Source organism: Euprymna scolopes, chromosome 42 (assembly GCF_053919585.1).
Source record: "Euprymna scolopes isolate OS-2025 chromosome 42, ASM5391958v1, whole genome shotgun sequence".
NCBI lineage: Eukaryota > Metazoa > Mollusca > Cephalopoda > Sepiida > Sepiolidae > Euprymna > Euprymna scolopes.
In genome coordinates this window covers 67696891-67723431 of record NC_136523.1, presented here as the reverse complement: position 1 = coordinate 67723431, position 26541 = coordinate 67696891, and the positions used below count along the sequence as shown (strand labels likewise).

Genomic DNA, 26541 nt, shown 5'->3' with positions numbered 1-26541 from the left:
ATGGGTAGAAATCAGAAACTAACAGTATTATTGCTGGAGTCCCTTAGGGGTCCATCCTGGGCCCAACTCTCTTCCTGTTCTACATAAATGATCTCCCAAATCACATCCTAAAATCATTTGTAGGCATTTATGCTGATAACACTAACATCTATGGCAACACTTTGAAGACCGTAAACGACCAACTTCTGATTCTTTCTTTTCATGGTGCAATGGGAAAAGAGGTGGCTGGTTAATTTTAATGCATCTAAAACCAAGCTTCTATCTTTCCATCAACGCTCTGATCCCCGTCTGGCATCAATCGAAATGAATAGCTCTCGTCTTGGGGAGGCTCCATGTTTTGACAAGCTTTTAGGTCTGACCTTTACTTCTGATCTGAGATGGAGCACGTACATTAAATCCGTTTTTTTTTTTTAAAACTATGTTTTAGAAATTTTTATCTAGATTTATTTTGATCAACTTTTATAAAATTAATGCCATTCTTTCCTCTCACATGTTTGTTCTGCTTTTTCATATAAAAGCGAAACTAAATCAGCGGCGAAAGCATCTTCCTGGTCTTTCGTGCTGGGACATCCAGAAAGCAATTAGCTTCGATCAATGTGGGGTGGGTGGGGAAACCCCTCATATCAGACAATTGCTATTCATTTTGACACTCCCATTTTGTGGGTCTTGGTTTTCCCCAACATCGTGGGGGAAACAAATAAATGAAACGGTGGAAAGTTGAACTGGCCTCCAGCCAATGTTTGTTCTGCAAGTCAACTTTTTGATTGACATCACTAAATTTAAACACTTTTCACTTCCTATGGCTTCGTAGTGTTGCGGTAAAAGTTCATGTTTTTTCTTTTCCGCCATTGGGTTTGTTACGGGTTCGAAAATATTTTGTTCCTTTTTAAAATACTTGGGCAATGCCAGGTACCGCCGCTAGTCTATATCTTCTATAAATATAAAAGCGAAAATGCGTCTGTGTATGTATGTACACTTTTTGTGTATGTCTGCAAAAGGCTTTTTTTCAGGGCCTGCTCGCTTGGCCCCCTCATTCTTATAACTTTTTATATCATGTCTAAATCATATCTACGAGTTAAAGGGAGTCGCTTGTCTATTTAATTTGCCCGACTTTGAAACGTTAAATATTCCACATTTTTGGATCGGTCCGTGTTACTTTCATTTTTTAGTATAAAAAAAAAAAGCGAAACTTGATTAGAATATTCAGCTCCCTAGCCACGGCCAGCGGTCTCCAGAAAGCGATGTAACGTTTGGTCAATGTTGGCTTTTCACCGTCATATCAGGCAGTTGCTTTCATTTCGAGACACTTCCCCAATAAATGGGGGAGCTGCTTTTCGTTCCCCAAAGTTTGGTAAAAGCTATCCTGCACAAAATTTTAACTGCTGAACAGCCATTGCTTACGTCATGTTTCAAGGTCAAACATCACGCCACTTAACTTCCTTGCACCTGTATATTTCACTTTATAAACCTTAACTTAACATGCTTATCAATTCCTCAATAAATTTCGACACGGGTCACGGATTTTCACAAGATTGGTATCATTTTAAATTTCCAACCTTCGCCCGACAAATTGGCCAAAAACATTCATTTCTTCACCCTAAAATCATCAGTTTTCTACAGGGAGGGGTCAGCAAAAGCCATCCACTCATGATAAGTTCGCTTCTACGCATGCACAAATGACGTCGGAACATGATTTATTTAAATATATATATATATATATATAAAAAAAAAAAAAATTTTGTTGACAACGTCTTAGTTCAGTTGCTTAAAGGGCGGCCTCATCATCTAAAGGTTTTGGATTCGAATTTTTATTTTTCAGATTTTTTAAAGTTTTAACGTTCGTTTTTCTATTTTATTTTTACATTTAAAATAGTTTGCCTTATGTTAGTTTTTTTGGGTGTTTTTTTTTTTTTTTCGATTTTTTTTAAAGTTTTAAAAAAAGTTAAAGTTTTTAAAAATATTTACTTCGCTTATTCTTATGTTTTCATCAATTTGTGGCTAAATTCCTTATATCAAACAATTGCTAATCTCCTTTCATTTGGGGACCCCCCCCCCCCAATCATCTTGGGGAAGCGGAAATTACCCCGCATTGAAACAAAGTGAACAAACCCCAAAAAGCTGTCCCGCATTAAATAAAATACTGCAACGTCATCTCGTAACGCTCCCGTGATTACCTCATCTAGCGACTATCTGTCAATCAAACCTCTTTCACTCATTTTATAAGCCTTACTTTAACATTCTAATCAGTTCCTTTTACTACTAGCCTAGACAGTTAAGTGGTTAGCGTTTGTTTCACCTCCGCGTCAAAGCTTCCGGGTTCAATCCCGCCTCCTGACCAAAATTATTATTTTTCTTTTACATCTTTAAACACCCGGGCAATGTTTTTTTATTTAAATTTTAATTTCGCTTATTCTTTGGTTTACCCCCCCCCCCCCGAATTTTTAAACATCGTTTCAGGGTTATTACCCCCCCACCCCTACAAATACCCGGTCACCTCCCAACTAGTGTATGTATATATATATATATATATATATATATATATATATATATATATATATATATATATATATATATATATAAAAGCGAAAATTGATGTTAGTTTAAGTTGCTGGTTTTTTTTAAATGTTTCATTTTGTCTGTTTGGCGTTGGTGTAACTTCCTTTTACACCTCTAAACACCCAAGCAACGTTTTTTTCTTTTAATTTAAACATATTTAATTTTTATTTAATATTTAAAAATATTTACTTCGCTCATTCTTAGGTTTTCATTAACATCCCTCCACCGCCCGGACACACACACACCTCTAAACACCCGGGTATCCACCGATTTTTTAAATTTTAATATCGGAACAGGCTTATTTAAACCATTTTTCACATGTTTTTTTTTTTTTGTTTGTTTTAACGTTCGTTTTTCTGTTTTCTTTTTTTACATTTAACATCGTTCGTTTGCCGTACGTTAGTTTTTTCTCTCGATGGTTTGATTACCCCCCCCCCCCCCCGTTCGTTTTCTTTTGTTTTTACTTTGCTTATTCTTAGGTTTTCATTAACACCCCCCCCACTAATCTCTCTCTCTCATATATATATATATATATATATATATATATATATATATATATATAAAGCGAAAATGTGTATGTATGTTAGCTTTTTATGTCCAAGAAAGGCTTTTTTCAGAGAAGCGGTCGGTTGGCTCACAACTTCTTAAAACTTTTTATATCACATAGAAATTATAATATTGCCGAGTTAACAACGGAGCTCGCCTGTCTATTTAATTTGCTCGACTTTGGGAAGATAAATATTCAACATTTGTCGCTCGCTGAATGTGGATTAGTCTTTTTCCTATAATAAAAGTGACACTAATTCTGGCGGTATTTTCACCAAGGGTTGGGGATTACTATCGCTTAGAACTGTTTATATACCCCCTAGATAATATCTACGATATGGAAATGCGCATCATGGCTAGATTTATTTATGTTGACTTTTATGAGATTCGCGCTATTTTGCCTGTTTGTCCTGCTTTTTAGTATAAATAAAGTGAGAGTAAATTCGAATGTTGCGTGTTCTCGGCATCGTGCCGGAACGTCCAGAAAGCAATCAGCTTTTGATCAATGCGGTGGAAACCTTATATCAGACAATTGCTTTCATATGGACACCCCTATTTTTTTTATGGGGAACTGGTTTTTGACCCAACATCTTGGGGAAACTCGACCAAAACAAAATTCACTACGGGATCGATGTTTGACCTAATTCACTTTTAACTTAATTCATCACTTTTTTTGCTTTCGCCTCAAGGATTCGACCCCCCTCAAACTTTTTTTTTTTGGTGGGTTTTTGGCCACCGCTAAAAAAAACTTTGAACATTGTTTTTATAATATTTAAACAGGGTTATTTACCCCCCCCCCCAGCCTCTAAAAATCCGTGCAATGCTGGTAGTACTTTCATAAATCAGAGCACATTTTCTGTAGGCTGTTTTTGAACCCAGTCAACGACGGGTACTTTTGCTTGTCTATAAATATAAAAGCAAAAATGTGTGTATGCATGTCTGTATGTTCGCTTTTTGTGCATGTCTGTAAAAGGCTTTTTTCCGAGAAGCTGTTTGTTGGCAGCCTCACAACTTCTTAAAACTGTTTATATCACATATAAATCATAATATCTACGAGTAAACAACGGAGGTCGCCTGTCTATTTAATTTGTTCGACTTCGGAAAGATAAATATTTAATACTTTTCGCTCGCCACATGTGGATTAGGCTTTTTTGTATAATAAAAGCAGCACTAATTCTGGCGGTATTTTTCTGGTCGCGATTGCTGGAAATATCCGAAAGCAATCAGATTTGATCAATGTGGAAATATTTTCCTTATATCAGACAATTGCTATTCAATTTGGACAACCCCCCCCCCACATCCTGGGGAAAAAAAAAAAAAAAAAAAAAAAAAAGCGTTCCGCAGTAAATGTTGACCTCATTAAGTCATTAAAACGTGCACCTGCCAATCCTAAATAGTTAAATAAATTCAAACGTGTTTCCGTTAGTATTTTGCGGTGGCCCAATGGGTAACGTCGCACAGGGGTTTTTCACACTTTAATTTCTAACTTCGCCTCAAGGGTTCCATACTTACCTACCAAAACATTTTATTTTAACACTCCCCCCCCCCCCGGTTGACTGCACACACCTCCAAACACGGGAAACGCTGTCTGTGTTTATGTATGTATATGAGTATGCATATATACATATTTCATTTTAGCTATTATAATTGCAAAGTGATGTTCTGCCACTGGTGGTCAGGCCCCTTCTCTTAAAATCTGCTTTGATTTGACATTGTAATTCTTGGTAATCAATTTTATATCATCTTTCCCCCTCTTCCATTAACCCATCTAAACTAACCTTATTTTTCTTCCTCTCTGCCCATCCTGATGCTTTTTTTCTGCCCCAAATGAAAAAAAAAACTCATTTCTCATTAATTTCATATTTCAATTGATTGTGATATGAATATACATTTTAAAACTCATTTTTAAAATCAACAAAAACTTTGCTGAATCTAATATACTCGACTTTTTGCTGTTTATATAGATTGTCTCAGATGTTTGCGAATTGCCAACATGCAAAATTCTAAGATTAACCCCAGACTCATTGCACATTTGACTATTCTTTAACTTGCTATTTCAAACTTTACTTGAAAAATCTCATAAAATTTGATCCCCATTTTCTTATTTATCTTTCACAACTTATGGATTCTTGTCTTTACCTTTATTTGTCCTCATTCTTCTAACTACTTTAATGTCCTTCTTACTGCTATATATTTACCGCTTTTTGCCCATATCATTTCTAAGCAAATGTCTTTAAGCCATTTTATAAGTTATTTATATAGCTTTTCTCATCTTTTAGCTCGGAAATGCTATGATGATGACTGATTTAACTTTTCTCATCTATTTATTACTAGCAAGGATACAGAGAAGAAATGAAGTTCCATTTAGACACACTACATTCAGGATATGGAGCACTTTTTCATTACTATATGTACATTCCATCAATGTTGACACCCATCCCTATCCAAGTATATGAAGGGGAGGGGGAGAGGCAAGAGTATTTGATCACTATTTTAATGTAATAATTTCAAAAACAAGATACAGCAATCCAACCCGATAAAAAACATGAAAATGTACCCTCCCCACCAGATTCTTCGGCGGAAGGAATAGAAAGAGAAGCTATTCTCAGGATAAGGAGCAGTTTTGGATGACTATATACCAATTTAAATGAATTTCTTAAATGCTGCCTCAGTCTAGAAAAATTTTTCTTTAGTCTGTTGCAATGACAGTGCTACTTTACAGTCTGTAAACTTTAGAATTTGTTTTATATGTCTCCTTCAAAAATAGGAGTTAAACTTAAAAAGAAAAAACTTAAAATAGTTCAATTTTAAAAATAAAATAGAAATATTTTTTTAAATTAAACGTTTTGGTCTTTAAAAAATTACTTATTCTGTTATGAAAAGAAATAACTGCTTGGCATGAACCTCAAAACGCTAAGACCATAAGTGAACACACCATACATTACGCCAACATCTTGACGGTGCAAATTTAAGTTTATAAAATGAAAATAGGAATGCACAGTATTCATTCATGTGTACATTGTAATTGTTAAGAGACTGTTGAAGGCATGATTTGAGTCAGAGGAAAAGGTTGGGGAATCACTGCTTTGTTCTTGCTTTATATCATTTTTTATATTTGTTTTGTGTATAGCGAGAGAGAGAGAGAGAGAGAGAGAGAGGAAAAAAAAAAAAAAAAAAAAGCAACTTTTACTTTGAAACCAAATTTGTATTTAGTTTTAGCTCACTGATGTTAACTACTCTACCAGTAAGATTATAAATTATTTGATCTTGATTGATTGCAGACACTGAACTAACAAGAAATAGTCACAATGGAAGTCCTATGCTAGTTACATTTTCTCCAGAATCCCTGTGCACAAACACTGGTCGCATCTCAGCAATCACAAGGTAGCTTATACATCTCAATATGTGAAAAAAAAAAAAAAAAAAAAAAAAAAAAAAAACTTCACTTTAAACGTTGCCTAAAGTATAATTATATGGCAGTAATAAAAAAAAAATTCGAGTCATTGGCTAAAGTGTAACAATTATATTGACAAACAATATAATTTTCATTATATATATATATATATATATATATATATATATATATAAAAACAAAAGAAAAAAAAAACGAACTAAGCACTAATTTACTGCTGTATGATAAATAGAATTGAAATTTCAAAATACCATTCAGGTGTAGATGGAAGAGGTGGAAATTCTTGAGGTTTGTATCTGAAACGTTTCACAGAAAGTTTTGGTCCACTGCAAAAAGGAAAAAAAAAAAGTCATAGGGATAAAAAAAAAAAAATAATACTGAAATTACAAATTCAAGTGAAATATCAAAGAGGGAGGCAGAAAGCATTTCTAAAACAGCAAAGTCTGTAATTTACCCCATACGCCTAGCTAAATCTCATTTCATTTACTGTATGTACAGATTCTCAGATCCTAAAGAATTTTGGTCTTTCTGTACTTTGTCAAGATTCGTACATATTTTTAAAACAAAATGTGATATATAAAGAGATATAATAAACCAAAAAGCTTAGTAACTGACAACAAAAAGTCACTTTCAGTCATCTCTATTTTATGAAGTAATTTTAAAGGAAGTTCTCTACAATAACTCAATTATTTAGAACAGCTCATCACCACACTAGTCTATTTTGTATCATTTTCAGTTCCTGTTTGGTTGAAGCTTTTCTTTGAGCTTAATCGGTTCTTTATTTTTTTTTTCACAGGCTGACTTTCTGAAAGCATTTGACTTTGTCAGAGTCAAGTTACCATAATTCTCAAAGGTCATCTGCTGATGCAGTCAATGACATAATATTACTTTCCAGTCTGATTTTCTTCTTATTCAATTCTTCTACTTGCTCAAGTTCTTTCTTTTGAGTTTTTGTCTGTTTCTTGGTTTTCCAGGTACATTTCATGGCTGTCTGACTATGGGAGCATGAAACAATGAGATTGGTTATTGGCACTTGACACATCCCTTCTGCTGCTATAACCTGGTCAGATGATGACCTATGCCACTAGAGTAATCTTTCGAGTTCTCCACTTTTATTTCCTTGTTTACTGAGAATCTTCAAAATTGGCCTGGCCATAGAAGAGTACCAGTAACAGTCCTCAGAACTTGAAGCAGTTTGCTGTAACAGGGATCAGCCACGTAAGTTATGAGCAGTTGGTCATCTTTATTATATATATATATATATATATATATACTAGCATGGGTGCCCGGCGTTGCCCGGGTGTTTGGAGGTGTATGCTGAGCAAAAAAAAGGGGGTAATTTTTTAAACTTTGACCCCTATTATGACCCCTGAAAATTTATTGTTTTGGGCTCAAATCAAGTTATTAAGTTAGATTCATGTCCACGAAAGCTATATCTAAAATTTAAAGTGTGTAGACCCAAAATTGTCGGAGAAGTTTGGTAGAGTTCTCAAAGCTCAAATCGTTGAACTTTGACCCCTTAATCGCCAAATTTCTGGCTAAAAACCGATCACATAGATTTTTCCAAATCTCAGTACCCTGTATATCAAATTTCGAGTCTGTAGACTAAAAATTGACAGAGTTATTTCGTAGGGAAATGTACACAGACACACACACACACACACACTTTAACTTTTATAGATATATAGATTTAAAATTTGAGTCTGACAGAATGACAAAATTATATTGCAAACCGATATATTAAACAAACGAACTTCAAAGAGACAAATGAACACATAAGTAAAAACAATTTGTATTAGAAAACATTTATTATTCCACGTCTTTTTTTTACAGACCTGACGACTGAGGTTCGCTCTTAATAAAAATTGTTTTTTATAGTCTTAATTTTGACTTCCTTTTTCATAAAAAACTAAAAAAAAAAATCAAGAAAGAAAAGAAATTTAATTTTATTTTTTCATTAATTTCTTTCTGTGCAAAGCAATTCTTTCAAACTTACTCTGTTTCCAAAATGTTTTTATTTTATTCCCCTCCCCCTTCATTCATTTTCCTCCGCATCCTGGCAAGATTACTGTACACATAGATTCGAAAAAATAGTCAAAAACAAATATATAAATAAATGTTATCAAAGGCAAGATAAGTTACTTTTCTACCTAACTGGATATCTTTTTTGTGTTTTTATTCAATGTAATATATTTATTCAGCTCAAAAAACATACAGTGTTTACCGATGTGTTGGAAAATTCAAGATGGCGTCTCACACCCTCTTTAACACCGTAAGTTTGGGAAAAGGTGTTATAAATAAAAAACTATACAAAATACTATTAAAAACCCGCCGAATATATGTCAACCTATGTCACGGTAACATATATTGAGCGAGTTTTTAACAGTATTTTAACAGGGCACATCGTAAAAACTGACCCATTAATTTTCCTGAAGTAAAAACTATATAGTTTTTAAACTTTTAAAACTGTACATTATAAAAAGAAAACTGTTCGAGTGATTTTTTTTTTTTTTTTTTACATGGGTGTCACCACTTATCAAGGCCCAGAGGCCACTCAAGGATAAGGGTTAATAGGTATACATTAGTCATTGTGATTTTAGCATAGTAAACAGTGGGAATTTTGTAACTTGGATTACTTGAAAAAGAAAACTGTTCGAATGATTGAAAATGTAAACAAAATAACAATGTAAATATATTGATAAGAAAAAAACAAAAACAAACGAAGTTTCCGTTTCAGGAACCCGAGTTTAATTTTATGTCGTAATCATTCAACTCGTTAGCGGTTTTATTCAGCGATTAGGGATAACCATACAACATATCTAATTACCAAAGCGATTTTTTTTTAATTTTTTTTTTTTTTATTAAAACTAAACCTGTTTAGTTTTAATGAACCAATTTTTTTAAAGCCAACACTTTAGTTATTTTGAGAGCGTGCAACTGCACCCGAAAGGTTGATTAGGAAACTCCAAATCCTTTTATGACTCGGAAAAAAAAGGGCTTTTTATCGGCTTAAATGATAAACTAATGTTAAATATTAGTATTTGCCATCGATTCTGAAATAAAATGAAATCCTGACATTGTGATCATTTTTGCAGGTGTTATGTGCCAAATATTGAAATAAGAATGTTTAAATTCAATTATTGTAATTTAAGTCTTTAATTTTAAAGTCGATTTTATTTATAAAATATCTTTTTAGAAATCAATCTCAAAAACAATCTGAACAATAAATCTCTTTTGTTATGGCTAAGTTTTTGTCAAGGGTAGAAATTATAATAGACAAGTATTCATCCATGATGACATTTTACCGATTTCCTGGTTTACAGGTATTCTTGCTAAATTTCTTCGAAAGAATTGACATAAACAATACTTCAACTAAATACGTATATTTCATGCAATAATGACTTATTTCTTCTGACTTTTCCTAAACTAAACATAAAACATCGGTTAGGGTTAGTTTAACATTCTGTAAAAGTACCTTCCGTTTTTTTTTTGTTTGTTTTGTTTTTTTGTACTTCTGCAGAGAAGGTAAAAAACCGATAAAAACTGGATATATTTTTCGTGTTTTTATTCAATTTAACATGTTTATTCAGCTCGAAAAGAATACAGTGTTTACCGATGTGTTGGAAAATTCAAGATGGCGTCTCACACATTCTTTAACACCGTAAGTTTGGGAAAAGGTGTTATAAATAAAAAACTATACAAAATACTATTAAAAACCCGCCGAATATATGTCAACCTATGTCACGGTAACATATATTGAGCGAGTTTTTAACAGTATTTTAACCGGTTTTTTATTTATTACACCTTTTTCCAAACTTACCGTGTTAAAGAGAGAATCGGCCGCCATCTTGAATTTTCCAATACATCGGTAAACACTGTATGCTTTTCGAGCTGAATAAACATGTTAAATTGAATAAAAACACGAAAGATTTGCCTTTGATAACATTTATTTGTTATATATTTGTTTTTTGGCAACTTATTCGAATCTAATTTAAGACCACGAGTGAAATGAGAAAAAGAAGTCAGCGGGTTTGGTTGCCATAACAACGTGACGGTAGTGAACGTGTGTGTGTGCGTGTGTGCGCGTATTTCGTGTAGTTTAGTTTCGCATAATAGTTTCGTATTTTTTTAATTTGTAAATAACAAGTTATTAAAAAATTAAACCCTTCCAAGATGGACAATAAATAAAGCCATAATATTTTATGGTAAAGGTAAGAGCGTAGAAACGATTGTTTTTTAGGAGATGTGATTATTGGATTAACCAATCAGAAATCGTCTGTGGCACACACATCTGTTTTTATAGATATATAGATATATATATATATATATACACACACACAAAATTAACATTGAAATTTGTTTTTCTTTAAAATAAATAATAATAATAACAACAATAATAAAACAAATTTCTTATTTTAAAATAAAGGTTTTTGGTCTCAAACACACATGCAAATTGTTGGGAACCAGAAGTGAAATGTTCCACTTTCATCTTATGGAATTTCTTTGGTGGAAAACAGACAAGTATTCCCTTGCCATCAGGGATGAACACAAGACCTGATTTTTTCTTCATTATTTAACAAGGTAATTTAATTTTTGTAGTTTTAGCACGGTTTCATTGTTACAGTTTATTTACTGTTGCGTAGGTTTAACTACAGGGTGGAACAATGAAATTGTCGCCCTGGAAAAGATGACACGATTATATTTCTGTTTGATGAAAATTGGTTTTCTTTTTTTTTTTTTTTGGTTGCAGATCACCTACTAATTGGTCAGTTGTATACAAATCCCAAGAGCAATAGGAACTTTCTATCATGTTTGAAAGTAACACAATGTTAAACGAGCGAGATGAGCCGCTGTACAAAATGTACCCCCCCCACCAGATTCTTTGGCTGAAGGAATGAATAGAAAGAGAAGCTATTCTCAGGATAAGGAACAATTTTGGATGACTATATACCAGTTTAAATGAATTTCTTAAATGCTGCCTCAGTCTAGAAATTTTTTTCTTTATGTCTCCTTCAAAAATAGGAGTTAAACTTAAAATAATTCAATTTTAAAAATAAAATAAAAATATTTTATTTTTTAATTAAAATAAATGTTTTGCTCTCTACTGATCTTAGTTATGACAACAGGACCATTGCCAGCACCCTCAAAATACAAATCCTACCAGCTCAATGCTTCAACGCATCGGGATACCCAGTTATGGTCTTTGATGTGATTTTAAGCGAGGGCCATATCATGCCATTTCACATCTTTGAAATCGGCTCGAAAGTCAACATCAAAGTGTACCTGGATGTGCTGAAGAGTGTGGTGATGCCCTGGTGCAATTAGGTGGTCGCTGGCAGACCCTGGGTGCGGCAGCAGGACTCGATGCCAGTCCACAAGTCCAAAGAGACCCAGACTTGACGTAAGAAGGAGCGCTATGACTTTGTACCCTTGTTCCCCCTACCTGAACCTGCTAGACTACTTTGGTCATACATCGAGAACATCACCTCCCACAACACCAAAGCCAGCCAGATTGCTGCCATCTGCTGAGCTCCCGGTTGTGGAAAAAGCATGCTCCCAATTCCTAACACATCGAAGCGGTGATTGAGGCTGAAGGCGGCTACATTGAATAGATATCAGCTTATACATAACCAAGTTACCTGAATTGATTTTTTGAATAAAAGTTTTAAAATAAAATAAATGTTTTGTTTATAGCGACAATGTTATTGTTCTACATCGAAGAATAAGAAACTCGAAAAGAGGGGATGACTTTCAAAAACATCAGTGAAAAAAGCGCCCCCCTCGTGTAGAAAAGTGCCCAGTTGAGGTGAAGGAATTAATGTTTTTTGGCTAATTTTCTGATATTTGTTGTCTGAAGGGCCGAGGTTCAAAACAATACCGATCACCTGAAAATCTGTTGCCTCTGGCAAAGGTGTTAGGCAGAAATACATACATACATTTAAACAGACAGGTGAGATTCAAATTATAGATTAGCCTGGGTGCCCGGCATTGGCCAGGTGTTTGAAAGTGTGTGTTGAGAAAGAAAAAAAAAAAAAAAAGAAAGTGGTAGTAGGCAGGCAGGCTCAAACCTGTATTGTGAAGGAGGAAAAGATTGTAAAAACGCAACGTCTTTGCCGTTGCATCCATCGCCAAACGAAGTGGTGAAAGTTTAAATTAATGCTAGTTAATTGAAAAAGAGGGAATGACTTTCAAAAATACCGGGGGAAAAAAGCAACCACTTCCTGTAGAAAAGTACCCAGTTGAGGGTGAAGGAATTAATGTTTTTAACCAATTTTTCAATATTTGTTGTCTGAAGGGTCGAGCTTCAAAACGATACCGATCTTGTGAAAATCGGTCGCTTCTGTCAAAAGTTTTAGGCAGACATACATACATTTAAACAGACAGATGAGATTTATATTATAGAAGATGTCTTTTAGTATTTGACGTTTCTATTTTATTAGTTACTAGTGGGGGAGCCTGGCGTTGCCCAGCGTTTTGGAAGTGTAAAGAGAAAAAAGTTTTGGTAGGAAGTAGTGTTGGGACGATTCCTAATTTTTATACGATTCCGATTCCAGGAAAATATTGATTAACGATTCCGATACCAAGTACGATTCCGATTCCTAGGGAATTTATTGTTTTGAAATATACCAGGTAGTTTTATACTTATGGTCGGTAGTTCCCAAATATGTTCCCTAACTTTGGAAGAGATATTTTATGTCTACACCGTCGTGTTTTGGTTTAAATAAAATTATTATATAGTAAACTAAACGGAAAAATTAGCAAAATTTATTTTAGAGAAAATTTATTTTACTTAATTGGAATACAGAAAAAAAAAAAAAACAAAGAAAATAGAATTCATCCTTCAGAGAAAAAACAAATAAAATAGAATTCATATAACAGAACAAAAACAAGAAAATTAGAGAATAAATACACACGATTCATTATTTTGGTCCTCATAATTAACAGATTTAATGAATTAAATAAAAAAAATATAGCGGAAGAGAAAGAAAATATATACTAATTAAATATAAAAAAGATAAATATTTAGTTTAATAATTTATAAATGAACGTGCGTAATGAAAAAAAAAACAAAAAAAACAATATACCACGTGACATGGCGCCGTAGATACAAAATAACCTTTCCAAAGTTAACGACCATATATGAGAAATACCATTAATCAAAAGTTTTTGTGTTTTATACCAAAAGGTAGGTATAGCGAAACGTTACAATTAAAGGAATTTCAAAAACGATTTTTTGTTTAGCTATTGATAGTTGTTGTGACGGCAGTTCTTCAGACCTCCATAATTCACAAGGAGTAGTTAACACCTATTATTTTTTCTTACTTTTTCATTGCTTTTACATGTTTCTAACGTGAAGAATAAGTTTAGCCAAACTAATTTTGAAATAGGGTATATCAAAGGAACACATATAAAAATGATACCACTATAAAAAACAAATGAAATACTAGATAAAATTGAGCAAACATAATTACGAAAATTACAGAAAAAGATTAAAAAAAAAAAAATGTTGAAGTTTGAGTGAAATGAATTATTGAAAGAAAATTAATTGAACTAATAGAAATGTTAAATAAAAAAATGTCACATTTTAATATTTTTTAATAATTAAATTCTCAGGGTTGTCGAAATTAAAAATTAAGTGATTTTTTTTATTAGACTTCTTTCGAAGCTTGTAACCTTGAAAAATACATTTAAAACCCTGTTTTTTTTTTAAAATAATTTGAAAAATAAACGCAATTTTAATTGATAATTGAAACTTTAAAAACATATTAAACATTGAAAAATTACTTATCTCACAAATTAACGTCCAATAAAGTAGATCCAGTCTTCATACAAGAATTCGGTTATAATAAATATATCTTTCCCAAACTTAAAAATTAAATCTTTTTTTTTTTTTTTTTTTTTGAGAGAGAGAGTGCTTTAAAATCGCCAGGGAGTGCCGCCTAAAATTTTAAAGTAAATTTTAGGAGTTTAGTGCCTTTCAAAGACGGTTATCATAATTTATTATCATCATTTAATTCCCCCCCCCCCACACACACACCTTTCCACGTGGTTCAGTAGTTAACCAGTGCTCCTGTTGCTGTCAGTCAGCTATCTTTACCTAAGTTTTAATTTCTAGTTAAAAGAATTTTTCATGAATGGAATCAGCATTTTTAAAAAAATATTTTTTTAGTTGTATATATTGTATTTACTCTTTGAAGTTAAGGAGGGTTAAAAAAAAAAATGGTGACACCTAGATGGTGACGTGGGCAAAAAAAAAAAAAAAAAAAAAAAAAAAAAAAAAGACACTGCGATTTCGACCCTCACTAATAAAACTGACTCGTTGGTAATTTTTTGTTCCTTTTCTTTTTTATTTTGCTCCTCCAATTTATTTGGATGCTTCATAGTTAAATGTTTTAACATGTTGGTTGTGGTCATGTTAGATGGTTTTATTCCTCACGATATTTTAATTTGACAGACTTTGCCAATGGCTTTCAACTCATCATCTTCAAAAAGACTTTTTTTTGGACTTTGGGCCATATTAGAAAATTCAGTTTATCTGTAAACAAATAATTTACTATTAAATTTTGTTTTAAAGCTAGTCACTTATTTGGATAATTAATTGAAAATAATCCGCTAAAAAAAACAAAAAGAAAAAAATATAAAGGGATGGAGCGGTAAATTGTACCAACCGGTAGTTAACAAAAAAAGAATTATAGAATTTAATTTTTGAAACTAATGTATAAAAGTTTACATAACGAAATGCAAATATGCATTTTCGGGTTTGTATTACTGTACACAGATTCGAAAAAGTTGTCAAAAAACAAATATTATCAAAGGCAAGATAAGTTACTTTTCTACCAAACTGGGTAATTTATTTTGTTTTTATTCAATGTAACATGTTTATTCAGCTCGAAAAACATGCAGTGTTTACCGATGTATTGGAAAATTAAAAATGGCGCCCGACACTCTCTTTAACATGGTAAGTTCGGGAAAAGGTGTTATAAATAATAAACTAGACAAAATACTATTAAAAAAACACCGAATATATGTCAAAATATGTCACGGTAACATATATTGAGTGAGTTTCTAGCAGTATTTTGTATAGTTTATTATTTATAACATCTTTTCCTGAACTTATCGTGTTAAAGAGAGTGTCGGGTGCCATTTTGAATTTTCCAATACATCGGTAAACACTGTATGCTTTTCGAGCTGAATAAACGTGTTACATTGAATAAAAACCCGAAAAATATATCCAGTTAGGTAGAAAAATAACTTATCTTGCCTTCGATAACATTTATTTGTTATATATTTGTTTTTTGACAACTTTTTCGAATCTATGTGTACAGTAATACAAACCCGCATTTTCTTTTGAATTTTTTTTTGGTTGACTGTGTTCAATTCACACATGGTTGATGCGGTTTAATATTGCTAAACTATAAGTCCTTAATAAAATTCTATTTATAAATACTTTTTAAAATGTAATTATTTAATTAATCGTAAATATTATTTAGACATAAAAATTAATACATTACAAAACTTTTTAAAAATATATATATTAATTTCTTTTTCGTTCGGCAAAAAACTGCGCAAAACACTTTTAATTTAAAATTCTAGAAAAAAGATTATATTATTTTGCTTTTAATATAATCAAATTCAGGGTTTTATCTTTCTGGAGAAAAAAAAAAATAATGGATTTTATTTCAATGAAATTAAAAAGAAAAAAAACTTGACTGAATTGAATTAATTACCCTTAAATTAACGAAGGGGTTATTTAATAACTTTAGGTTTGGAAGAGATAGATATGGGGTCGATTTTTTTGAAACTTCAAAAGAAGCCGACAACTGTCAAAACTTTGCGAAATAATACGTGATCAATTTCATTTTAGAGATATTTCTTTCAAAAGCTTTCTTTTAAAAAAAGAAAAAAAAAAAGTATATTGTTCTATTAAACCTTTTACTGTTTAAATAATTTGACTTTGCTCATTTTATTTTAAGAAAATATAAATTGAAAAAGCATTTTCATTCACTATTAGAAGATTTATCAGTAAAAAAAAACAATCGCCAAAAAGATAAGCGTTTTTTTAATTTTTACTCGCAATGTAGAGCCCTGCATACTTCTTTTCAAGTTAACTCTTTTGTAGTTTTGATTACAATAGATCTGAATGAATGAACCTTGTAAGGGAGGGGCACTAAGCATTGCCCTGTTAATAATGAATTTCTTTGGTTTCTTTTTATTTCTTTCTTGCGGTTAGAAATATCAGGAAATTTTTTTCTTTTATCAGACTAAAAGAATCGCAATGAAGGAATCGGAAAATTTAGGTATTTTTTAACGATGCGATTCCGATACCTCCCAAAATACACGATTCTTACGATTAATGATTCCGATTAATCGTCCCACCACTAGTAGGAAGGTAGACTCAAACCTGAAGCCTTAACGTAAAGGTGGAAAAGGGGAAAAAGCTGGCATTTTACCCGCTCGGCCATGACGAGAGAGGAATGAAAAGTGTCTTAATTTAACAATTAAAAGTTAAATGACAGGTGCGTGACTTAATAAGGTCAAACATCACGCCATATGAGGAAACTTGACTTTGGTTGCAAGCCAGTGTCTGTGTTTCCCCTAATTTGTTGGGAAATAACCAGCTCCCTATAGTCCAGATGAATAGCAATTGTCTGATATAAGGGATTTCCCCCCACATTAATCAAGCCTCATTGCTTTTCTGGACGTCCCTAACCAAGTATTTTGCTACAGGTTCAGTTTTGCTTTTATACTAAAAAGCCAAAGAAACATGCGGAGAATGAGAAATACTGCGAAAATAGCGTGTAAAAGTCGTTCAAATTAAAAATACACGTGACTCCCCTTCGTAAATCGTAGATATTATAATCTAAATAGTATATAAAAAGTTTTAAGAACGAGTTACCTCACCAAGCACTCCGCCCCCAGCCTTTGTCGGACATACACAAAAAAATGCACACACACATTTTCGTTTTTATATTATAGACTAGCGAGGGTACCTGGTGTTACCCAGGTGTTTGGAGGTGAAAAAGAAAAAGAAAGGAAAAAAGTGTTAGTAGTCAAGCAGGTTTGAACCCATGACGCGGTGATGTGAAAGCAGGAAAGAAAGTGAAAGAAAACGTAACTTCTTACCGCTACACTACGAGGCCATAGGAAGTGAAAAGCTTTCAAATTTAGCGATGTCAATCAAAGAGTTGACTTGCTAAGTCCAGGTCCAGAAATAAACACTGTTTCATTCATTTATTTCCCCACATTGTAGGGGAAACCAAGCTACCCTGAAAAAAAAGGGGGAGCTCTCAAATAGCAATAGTCTGATATGAAGGATATTCCCCACCAAGACGTGCCGGCCACAAAGGCTAGCGAGCGAATTTGATTCAATTCAGTTTCGCCTTATACGAAAAAAAAATGCTCAAAATAAATGTAGAGATGACTGTTCGCAAATCATAGATATTACAATCTAGAGAGCATATAAAAAGTTTTAAAACATAGTACCCCCCCCCACCACTGAGAATCCCCGCGAAAAAAGCCTTTGCTGGACATATATCTATTTTGATTTTATGTTTAACTAGTGGGGGTACCCGGTGTTTGGAGGTGTGTATATACCCTGTTTTAATATATTTATATATAAAAAAAAAAAAAAAAAAAAAAAAAAAAAAAAAAAAAAAAGTTAAAAAAATTTGGAAATACAAAAAAAAAAAAAAAGGTACAAAGAGGAAAAAGTTTAGGTAGGAAGCTAGGCTTGAACCCGAAGCATTGAAACTAAGCATTGAAGAAGAAAGAAAGCAAAAAAAAAAAAAAAAAAAAAAAAAAACCCCTCACACGTTACCCCTACGCCAAAGAGACATACAATTGAGAATGTATAAAATTAAATCTTTAAAAACACTTGCAGGTGGTTTAAACTAACGTCAATAGTTTCCAGGTCAAACATGACGTCACTGCATAGCAGGGAAAGAGAAAATGAACGAATGATTTTTTCGGCACCCATCCTTGTAGAAAAGATGTTTTGGTAGGTAAGTATGAGAATCGAACCCGTACCCTTGAGTTGGAAATTAATGTGTGGAGAAAAAAAAAAAAAAAAAAATGGCGACGTTACCCATTAGGCCACCGCGACACATACAACATACTCAGGTTTGAATTTATTTATTAAACTATAAAAACAGGCATGCGCAATAAAAGTTAACTCTGCTGCTTCCATTTGACCTAATTAAGGTCAAATAGAAGGCACGCAGTGGTTTACCCAAATGCGACGCACTTTCCCCAAATCGTACATATTATTATTTAGGACCCATATAAACAGTTGTAAGCGATCGTAACGACATCGGATCCGTGTGCGAGAAAAGCCTTTTGAAGACATACACGAAATGGTCACACACATTTTGCCTTTTATATATATACATAGAGAAGATATTCTGACAAATTTTTACTGACCACGTGTATGATTTTCAAGCTCATTTTGATATTTTCAAGGTAATTATAGAAATAATGCCTTTGAAGACAAAGCTCAAAAAGCCTAAGCAAATCCTGTTTATCCACCGGATTTCCATGTTTGCTTTGGCATGCCGGGCATCAGACAAACTGGAAGAATATGGAGAGTGCCGATAAAATCCCAAAACACTAAGAAACTATGATACTAATTATGATAAAAAAAGAAAAAAAAAAAAAAAAAAAAAAAAAGAAAAAAAGAAAGTTTCATTTTTTTCTCCAGCTTTAAAACAGTTTTAGCTGTAAGAATGACTTCTTTTTTTTTTGTAAGAGATTCGGGTAGCATGCATTTTCTGCACCTCAATTCGGATGGTATTAATTTACTTTCTCGGCAAAAGTTTATGACTGGCGTCTAATAATTCATGTAAGGCCATTAAATTCATTTTCGTGTTCATTTCTTATGACTGAGTAACATCAAAAACTAATGTTTTTCTTCCAATTTATTAAAAGTAGTTCACTGATTTTTATTGGCTAAGCACGTTTGTTATCGCTTTTTCATTGGCTGATCAACATTAGTGCTCAACGTCAGTTATGAAAATCCGGTGCATAAGAAGTACTATATTTTCTACTTGGACGGATTCTTTCTTTGGATAGTTAACTTTAAAAAATTACCTTCGGTATGAAAATGCAAATTACAAAAAGCCTTTTCTACTTTAGTGACAATACACCTAGTTTCACTACTATATAATATATAATGGCTACTTTATAGGTGATGTAACTAATATCTGTTTAGATCCTTATTTTGCTGTGGACAAAGATTTCAATTACAGACCATTATAGGATGAAGGCACAAGAGAAAAGTGAACCATTACACAAATTTATATTTTTGGCAAATTTCTGATAATACTTTAAACAAATCAAACATATGTCAATGACAAAATGCGCGCCGTGAAAAGTCACATCTTTTAAGGTGAAACTTAATATGTATGACCACAGAACACTGGTATTACACAAGTAGTAGCTCACGCTCAAATTAGTCCAAGTACTAGGGACTAGGCAATTTTGGCAGACCATATATACTTATTGCTGGACGACTCTAGCCCCTTTTTCAAAATTTTGTAGAAAAAGAAAAAGTTCAGACCATATTTTTCTAAACAGCTGAAAAGAAAATATAGAAATTAGTTGCAATAAAACTTACTGAGTATTCCGACCCGATTCTCCAACCTTATTATCTCTGCGTAAAGGGCTTCTCAGAGGACTGCAATTTTCATCCATCTCTCTGGAACTCCCTCTGAATAAAAAAAAAAAAAAAAAAAAAATCCAATTTAACAAAACCCACAGAAATGTTTAGTATAAATTTTATGTTTATGATATATCTTAAGTTTATAACCAACTATTAAATTCTTGCTTTCGCATAAACATCTTTTAATAATGGAAATTTGGTATCTGTCTCAAGATGAAACTTATTTCAGACTACTGTTACCATGCTTTAAGTTTTATGAGGATTGGGTAGTATCCATTCTGTGGCAATGATATCATCCTAGTCACTACCCCACCCCCTTTAATGCATATCTGTAGCAGTTAAACTATTTACTATAAGCGGATCAATGCCCGGTTCCACACTGACCAATTGGTTGGCAAGGCGCATTGATTTGAACTGTCCCCTTAAGGACTATTTTTTAGCCCCTTTGGGATCTCAGCTGCGATCGCCAGCAGGGTTGCCAAAAAAAACAACAAAAAAACAAAAAAGCTCAAATAGAAGATCTAAAACTTTTAGATCTTCTATTTGAGCTTTTTTTTTTTTTTTTGGGGGAATTTTTACTAATTTCGAAATGACATGTAATTAGGTAATAATGTTTTTTAGTTAAAAAGTATTTTTGAGTTTTATTCGTTGCAATTTCTTCGGTGATAGTATGCCATTTAATTTTTTCGTTGATATTATATAACAATTCTATTAATAATTATAATTTATATTATATAATTATATTATATAATTTATATAATTTAATTTCTTCAGTGATATTATATAATTTGTAATTTAATTTTTTTTATAAAAATTGTGATTTCATAATTTGTTTCTTACACAAGCAAAACCTCCCACTAACCAAATAGCAACACATTAATATTTGTGAAAAAGTAATATTTATTTGCAAAAGTCAGATATATTAATATTCGCAAAATGATAAAACAGACAAATTCATATCTGCACATATTTCCATAATTAATATTTTATCCTGTTACTGCTGTGAAAAAAGTCATTGATGAAATCTGACAATCATTTTGGGAGCTAATTAAAAATTGATTTTTTTTTTTTTAAAAAAATCTAAACTCTGTAAATTAGAATTTACAATTTATTATTCAACAAGGAATATAATTTGAAACTTATAATTTATTGTGTTTGTATGTGTGTTAGGGAGTTTCCATTCTGTCTCCACTTGGATCTTCCGACCACTCTGTTGTATCAATTAAGATAAAAATGAAATGTAAAGTCTTCAGACGTACCTCTCCATCGTACAGTATATCGATACAATATGCCAGACTGGAATAGCTTCCGTACATTTATATCAGATCTACCCCTGCGTTCTATGTTTAAAAAAGATGTGTCCTCGATAGTATCAGTCCGAAAAAGTTCCAGCAAAAACCTAACAGCCAGCCGTGTTTCTCTCCAGAATGTGCTGCTGCCATTGCGCACAGAAATCACTTTTTCCATTGTTTCAAACGTAATAGATGTACTGAGACTAAAGCTGCTTTCAGAACTGCCAGCAACCATTGTAAAGTAATAAATTACGCAAAGAGTTGTATGCTCAGTCCGTCAAGTCCAAAGTAGCTGAGCAGTGGCTTGGTTCCTACTAGTTTTGGCAAATAGCAAACAGAATCCTAAACAGAAGCATGTGCTCTATCCCAACTATCATCAATGGACCTGAGGTAATCTCGTCAGCATCATACAAAGCCAAACTCTTTGCCAAGAACTTTGCAGCTAATTCTACCCTGTGCGGCAATGGCTGCCACCCCCAATATTTCCTCCTGTATCAGAAAACACGCTATGTGATATAAAAATATCAGTATGTGATGTTACCAAGCTAATCAAAAACCTTGATTCCAGTAAAGCAGCCGGCCCTAAAAGTATTCCAATTATAGTACTCAAAAAACTTCAACCAGAACTAGCACCCATACATACAAAACTGTTTAAACGTTGTCTTAAGGAGAATTGCTTCCCATCACCCAGGAAATCTCATCAGTTTGCCCTGTATTTAATAATTCAGGTGATCGGTCATCTCCCTCTCAGTACAGGCTAATAAGTCTCCTGTGCATCATGAGTAAGATGCTGGAATCTGTGTTAAATAGAGAAGTAATCAACCATCTCAGCAAAAATAACCTTCTTAGTGACACATAATATAGTTTCCGTTTTGCTTGATCTACAGTAGATGTGCTTACAGTTATAGCTCATAGGATTAGCAAATCTCTTGACGGAGGCAACCTTTCTAGGGCAATTGGTCCTGACATATCAAAAGCCTTTGATAGAGTATGGCATAAAGGTTTACTTCACAAGATCTCCAGCTATGGTATAGCTAGAAATGTCTCAATTATTAAATCATTTCTCTCTGATAGGTTCATAAGAGTAGTAGTTGATGGGCAGAAATCAGAAGCTCACAGTATTCAGGGTTCCATCCTGGGCTCAACTCTCTTCCTGATTTACATTAATAATCTTCCAAATCACATCCTTACATCATTCGTAGACATTTATACTGATGACACTACCATCTATGGTAGCACATCTAAAACGGTAAACGACCAAGGTCTCTCTGATTCTCTCTTCTCTGATCTTGAGAACGTGATACAGGAGTGGCTGGTTACTTTTAGTGCATTTAAAACCAAGCTTATATCTTTACATCATCAACGCTCTGATCCCCATCTGGCATCAGTTGAAATGAATGGCTCTCATCTTGGGGAGGCCTCATGTGTTTGACAAGCTTCTGGGCTTGACCTTTACCCCTGATCTGAAATGGAACATGTACATCAAATCTGTTGTCAAGGCCGCTGGAAAAATGGTGGGATCCTTCTATCGACCCAGTAGATATCTCACTGCTGATACAATTCTCTATCTATATAAGAGCCAACTTCGTCCAAGGATCGAGTACTGCTGCCACATCTGGGCAGGAGCTGCTAGAAAGGACTTATCCTGCCTTGATAGAGTTCAAAATAGACTTCATAGCCTTGTAGGGGATGTCCTTTTCTCTTCCCTGCAACCTCTTTCTCACAGAAGAGATGTAGCAAGTTTGTCTTTGCTTTATCGTTATTTTCATGGCAAGTGCTCGACTGAATTTCAATCTATGCCCCCGCCAAACTTTCACAAGAAACACTCGTCTACCTGAAAACACTCAATAATCCCCCCCTCTTTATCTGTGTCTAAACCTAAACCTAGATTTCATGATCAAATCTTTCTTAAAACTTCACTAGGTGTATCAGAATTTTTGTAGGAATTTTTGACACCCCTAACACGAAACTGCGAATAATATAAAAATCTCGTAATTTCTCTGTTAAAAGTGGGTTGTTTATTTTCTTTATGGATTATACTTCCAAAATAAACTATTAAAGTTGTTTTAAAAGTAATAGAAATATTTTTTTTTTTAAAACAGTAATGAATTTTCCGAACTCAATATTTTTCAACTTTTAAACTTTAAAAATCTATCAAAATGTTTCTATTGATTCTATTTTTACGATATTTTCAGGGTCAATGTGAAATTTTATGCTCTTTCCAATAAACCGAATATTTTAGACAAACGTTGTTTTTTTAAATTCACGCCCCCTCCCCCCCATTTTCAAGCGTCTATTAAAAAATAAATAATTAATTTGCTCACAAATTGAAGAGAAAAGGTCAAATATTCAAAAAAAAAAAAAAAAAAAAAAAAAAAAACGTAGTGTTTTAGAATTTTACCTGTAAAGTTTGAAGTTTAAAACTTTTTTTTTTTTTAAACCACGTTATTTGTTTCTTTTTTTTAATGGAACTTTGGTCCTTGCTCCTTTAATTGAAAAAAAAAAAAAAAAAAAAAAAAAATTAGGGCTTGAATTACATTTTTCGAGGAGTTATAAGCTTGGAAAGATGAGGTGGAATTATTCACTATTTTCACGAAATTTCTGACACACCTAGAACTGCACGCCTGTGAAACTGTCTTCTGTTTTCCTGCTTTCCAGCTGACTACAATATGGTTGTCTTCAAGTCCAATGTAAACAAGTTCTTGATAAGCCGTTCACCTTAAGTTAACAAATTTACTGAATTTCCATTACTAACAATTACTATATTGTCCAATTGACGACTGTACACTCTTTAATCCTTATCCTCGAGTGGCCCCTGGGCCTCGATAAATGGTCATGCCTATAAAAAAAAAAAAAATGTATGGTACTTATGCAGAATGCTGATTGCACTGAAATAACGTTATTATTTATAAACCTATTCTTAACGTGGGAGGATGGGCTTTTTTGTTAATTATTCTGACAATTTAATAAACAAAAGTTATCGTAAAAATTGAATTTAACTTGAAATTCATGTCTAAAAAAGCACGCACCGGACTCAGCATAACGACTAAATTTATATATAAGGTACAAAGTGTTTTTTTTTTTTTTTTTTGTTAATCTAGCGGGTTTTTAAAATCTGTTACGAAAAGTAAAAAATCTAGCGATTTTCTGGAGATTTTATGTCCCCAATCTAGCGGGTTTTGAAAATCTCAGTTGGCAACACTGATTGCCAGAGAGACGCCAGAAAGCGACCTATACAGACCTCTCTCACTGATACTTGTTGACGATTGAAGTCTGATGACAGACGACACTTTCAAACATTTACACTTTCTCTCCAGTCTGAGATACAATCTCGCCTTTTTTAAATAAACCCTTTACTATTGTTTTGTTAAAAGCAATGTCATTTGGCCTTGTGTTTATTCAATTATTAGGAGAGAATGCACAACATTTTCCTCCCGTATGTCTATCGTTCTGAGAAAACTTCAGACATTCTAGGGGGGAGAATTGCAAATTTGCAGTTCTAAATAATTAGGAAAACTGAAATATTTACGTGCCAAGCAAGGTTTATTAATTTTCAATATCGTAGCAAAAAAAAGACATTAAAATTATTTCTATTAAATTCCTCTTTATTCTAGGAAATATTCATTTTTTAATTCTTAAAACCAAAGCATTATTTTAATTTTAACTAAATCCTTAAATTAACTTTATCTGAAACTTATTTTCAATTCAAAATTTTTGAATGGAAACTACGAGTCACTTTATTAATATTAACAGATTGTAAAATCAACAGCGCACAAAGAAATTATGGACTCATAATTGTTTCAGTTCAATTGGTTTAGAAATTATATTTTTGTTCTAACAATGAAGAAACAAGTAATATAGGTTACCTGACGATTTTTATTAATGAGAAGCGAAGATCAACAAAAAAATTATTCACATTCGTTTGGTAAACATTTTTTATTTGCTCATTGATGAAAAACGGCATCGATTTAAAAAATCTTTGTCAGCAGTAAAAATTGATGCGAGTGCAAAAACAAACTTGGCGACTAGTAAAAAAACAATACAGAATACAGACCCGAATATCCTTAAAAAAATCAACTTTTTAAAAAAGGCAAGTACTACTCTACTTGGTACATTCTTTGCCGTTAAATTGTAAATATTGGATGACGAATCTTTAAGATAACCAGAAATGTATATAAAATAATCGGACAAAACTAAAAAGACGGTGGACAATGTGCCTCCTTATATTTTTTCGTCTTTTTTTCAGTGATTATCGATTGAACACTAATCATAAAAAAATCGATACTTATGCACGTTTGTTACCGCTGAATTAACATGGGGACGGGGTGTTCTGTAATTATTCTGCACTTTCACTTAACAAAAAAGAAATCGTAAAACTAAACTTGAATTAAACTTAAAAATACGATTTTAAAAAATAGCGCCGCCGCCGCACGCAACGTATGTAAATAAGCAGCAAAAACTCAATATTTAAATATTTCCAAGGGGCGTTTAGTAGGTGTGTCAGAAATTTCGTGAAAAATATTGAATAATTCCACCTCGTCTTTCCAAGCTATAAATAACTCCTCGAAAAATGTAACTAGCATTAACCACACACATACCTCTTCATTTATCAATAAAGATAATGATATCAAGACATTTTATCTAATGTATTTCATATTGTTTTCTACTGGTCGCATTAAATTTTTGCGAGGAATCGTAAATAAGCATTAATCATTTTTTACGCAAATTTTTACCTTCTTTTCACCTTTAAAGTACCGGTTTTCGGATATGCTGAAAACGAATATCGCATTCACATCTGATTTAGATTGCTTTATATCCGGAATACTACTTTGGTGCTTGTGCACTGCACCGGCACCGCGCTATTTTTTTTTAAATAGTATTAAGTTAAATTGGTACTAGTACATTATTGATCCGTGCTGAAATAACGTTATTTAAAAAGCCATTCTTAACATGGGGAGGGGCGGGTGTTTTTTTTTTTTTACATAGACGTCACCACTTATCAAGGCCGATAGGCCACTCAAGGATAAGGGTTAAAGAGTGTAGAGTAGTCAAAAGGACAATATAGTAATCGGTAGTAA

At 32.8% G+C, this 26541-nt stretch overlaps 1 protein-coding gene across 4 annotated transcripts in view; it reads right to left on the bottom strand.

The window, feature by feature from the left end:
* LOC145267124 (uncharacterized) overlaps positions 1-26541 on the bottom strand; it is an 81952-nt gene that overhangs the window by 51556 nt on the left and 3855 nt on the right. For 2 of the 4 annotated variants that reach the window (XM_080123156.1, XM_080123157.1), the window contains exons 2-3: positions 20127-20219; positions 6766-6840 (exon numbers count right to left, since the gene is read on the bottom strand). In XM_080123156.1, the coding sequence (XP_079979282.1) occupies positions 6766-6840; positions 20127-20219 (168 nt within the window). The remainder of the gene's footprint in view (positions 1-6765; positions 6841-20126; positions 20220-26541) is intronic. The other 2 variants (XM_080123158.1, XM_080123159.1) reach the window with 1 other exon arrangement.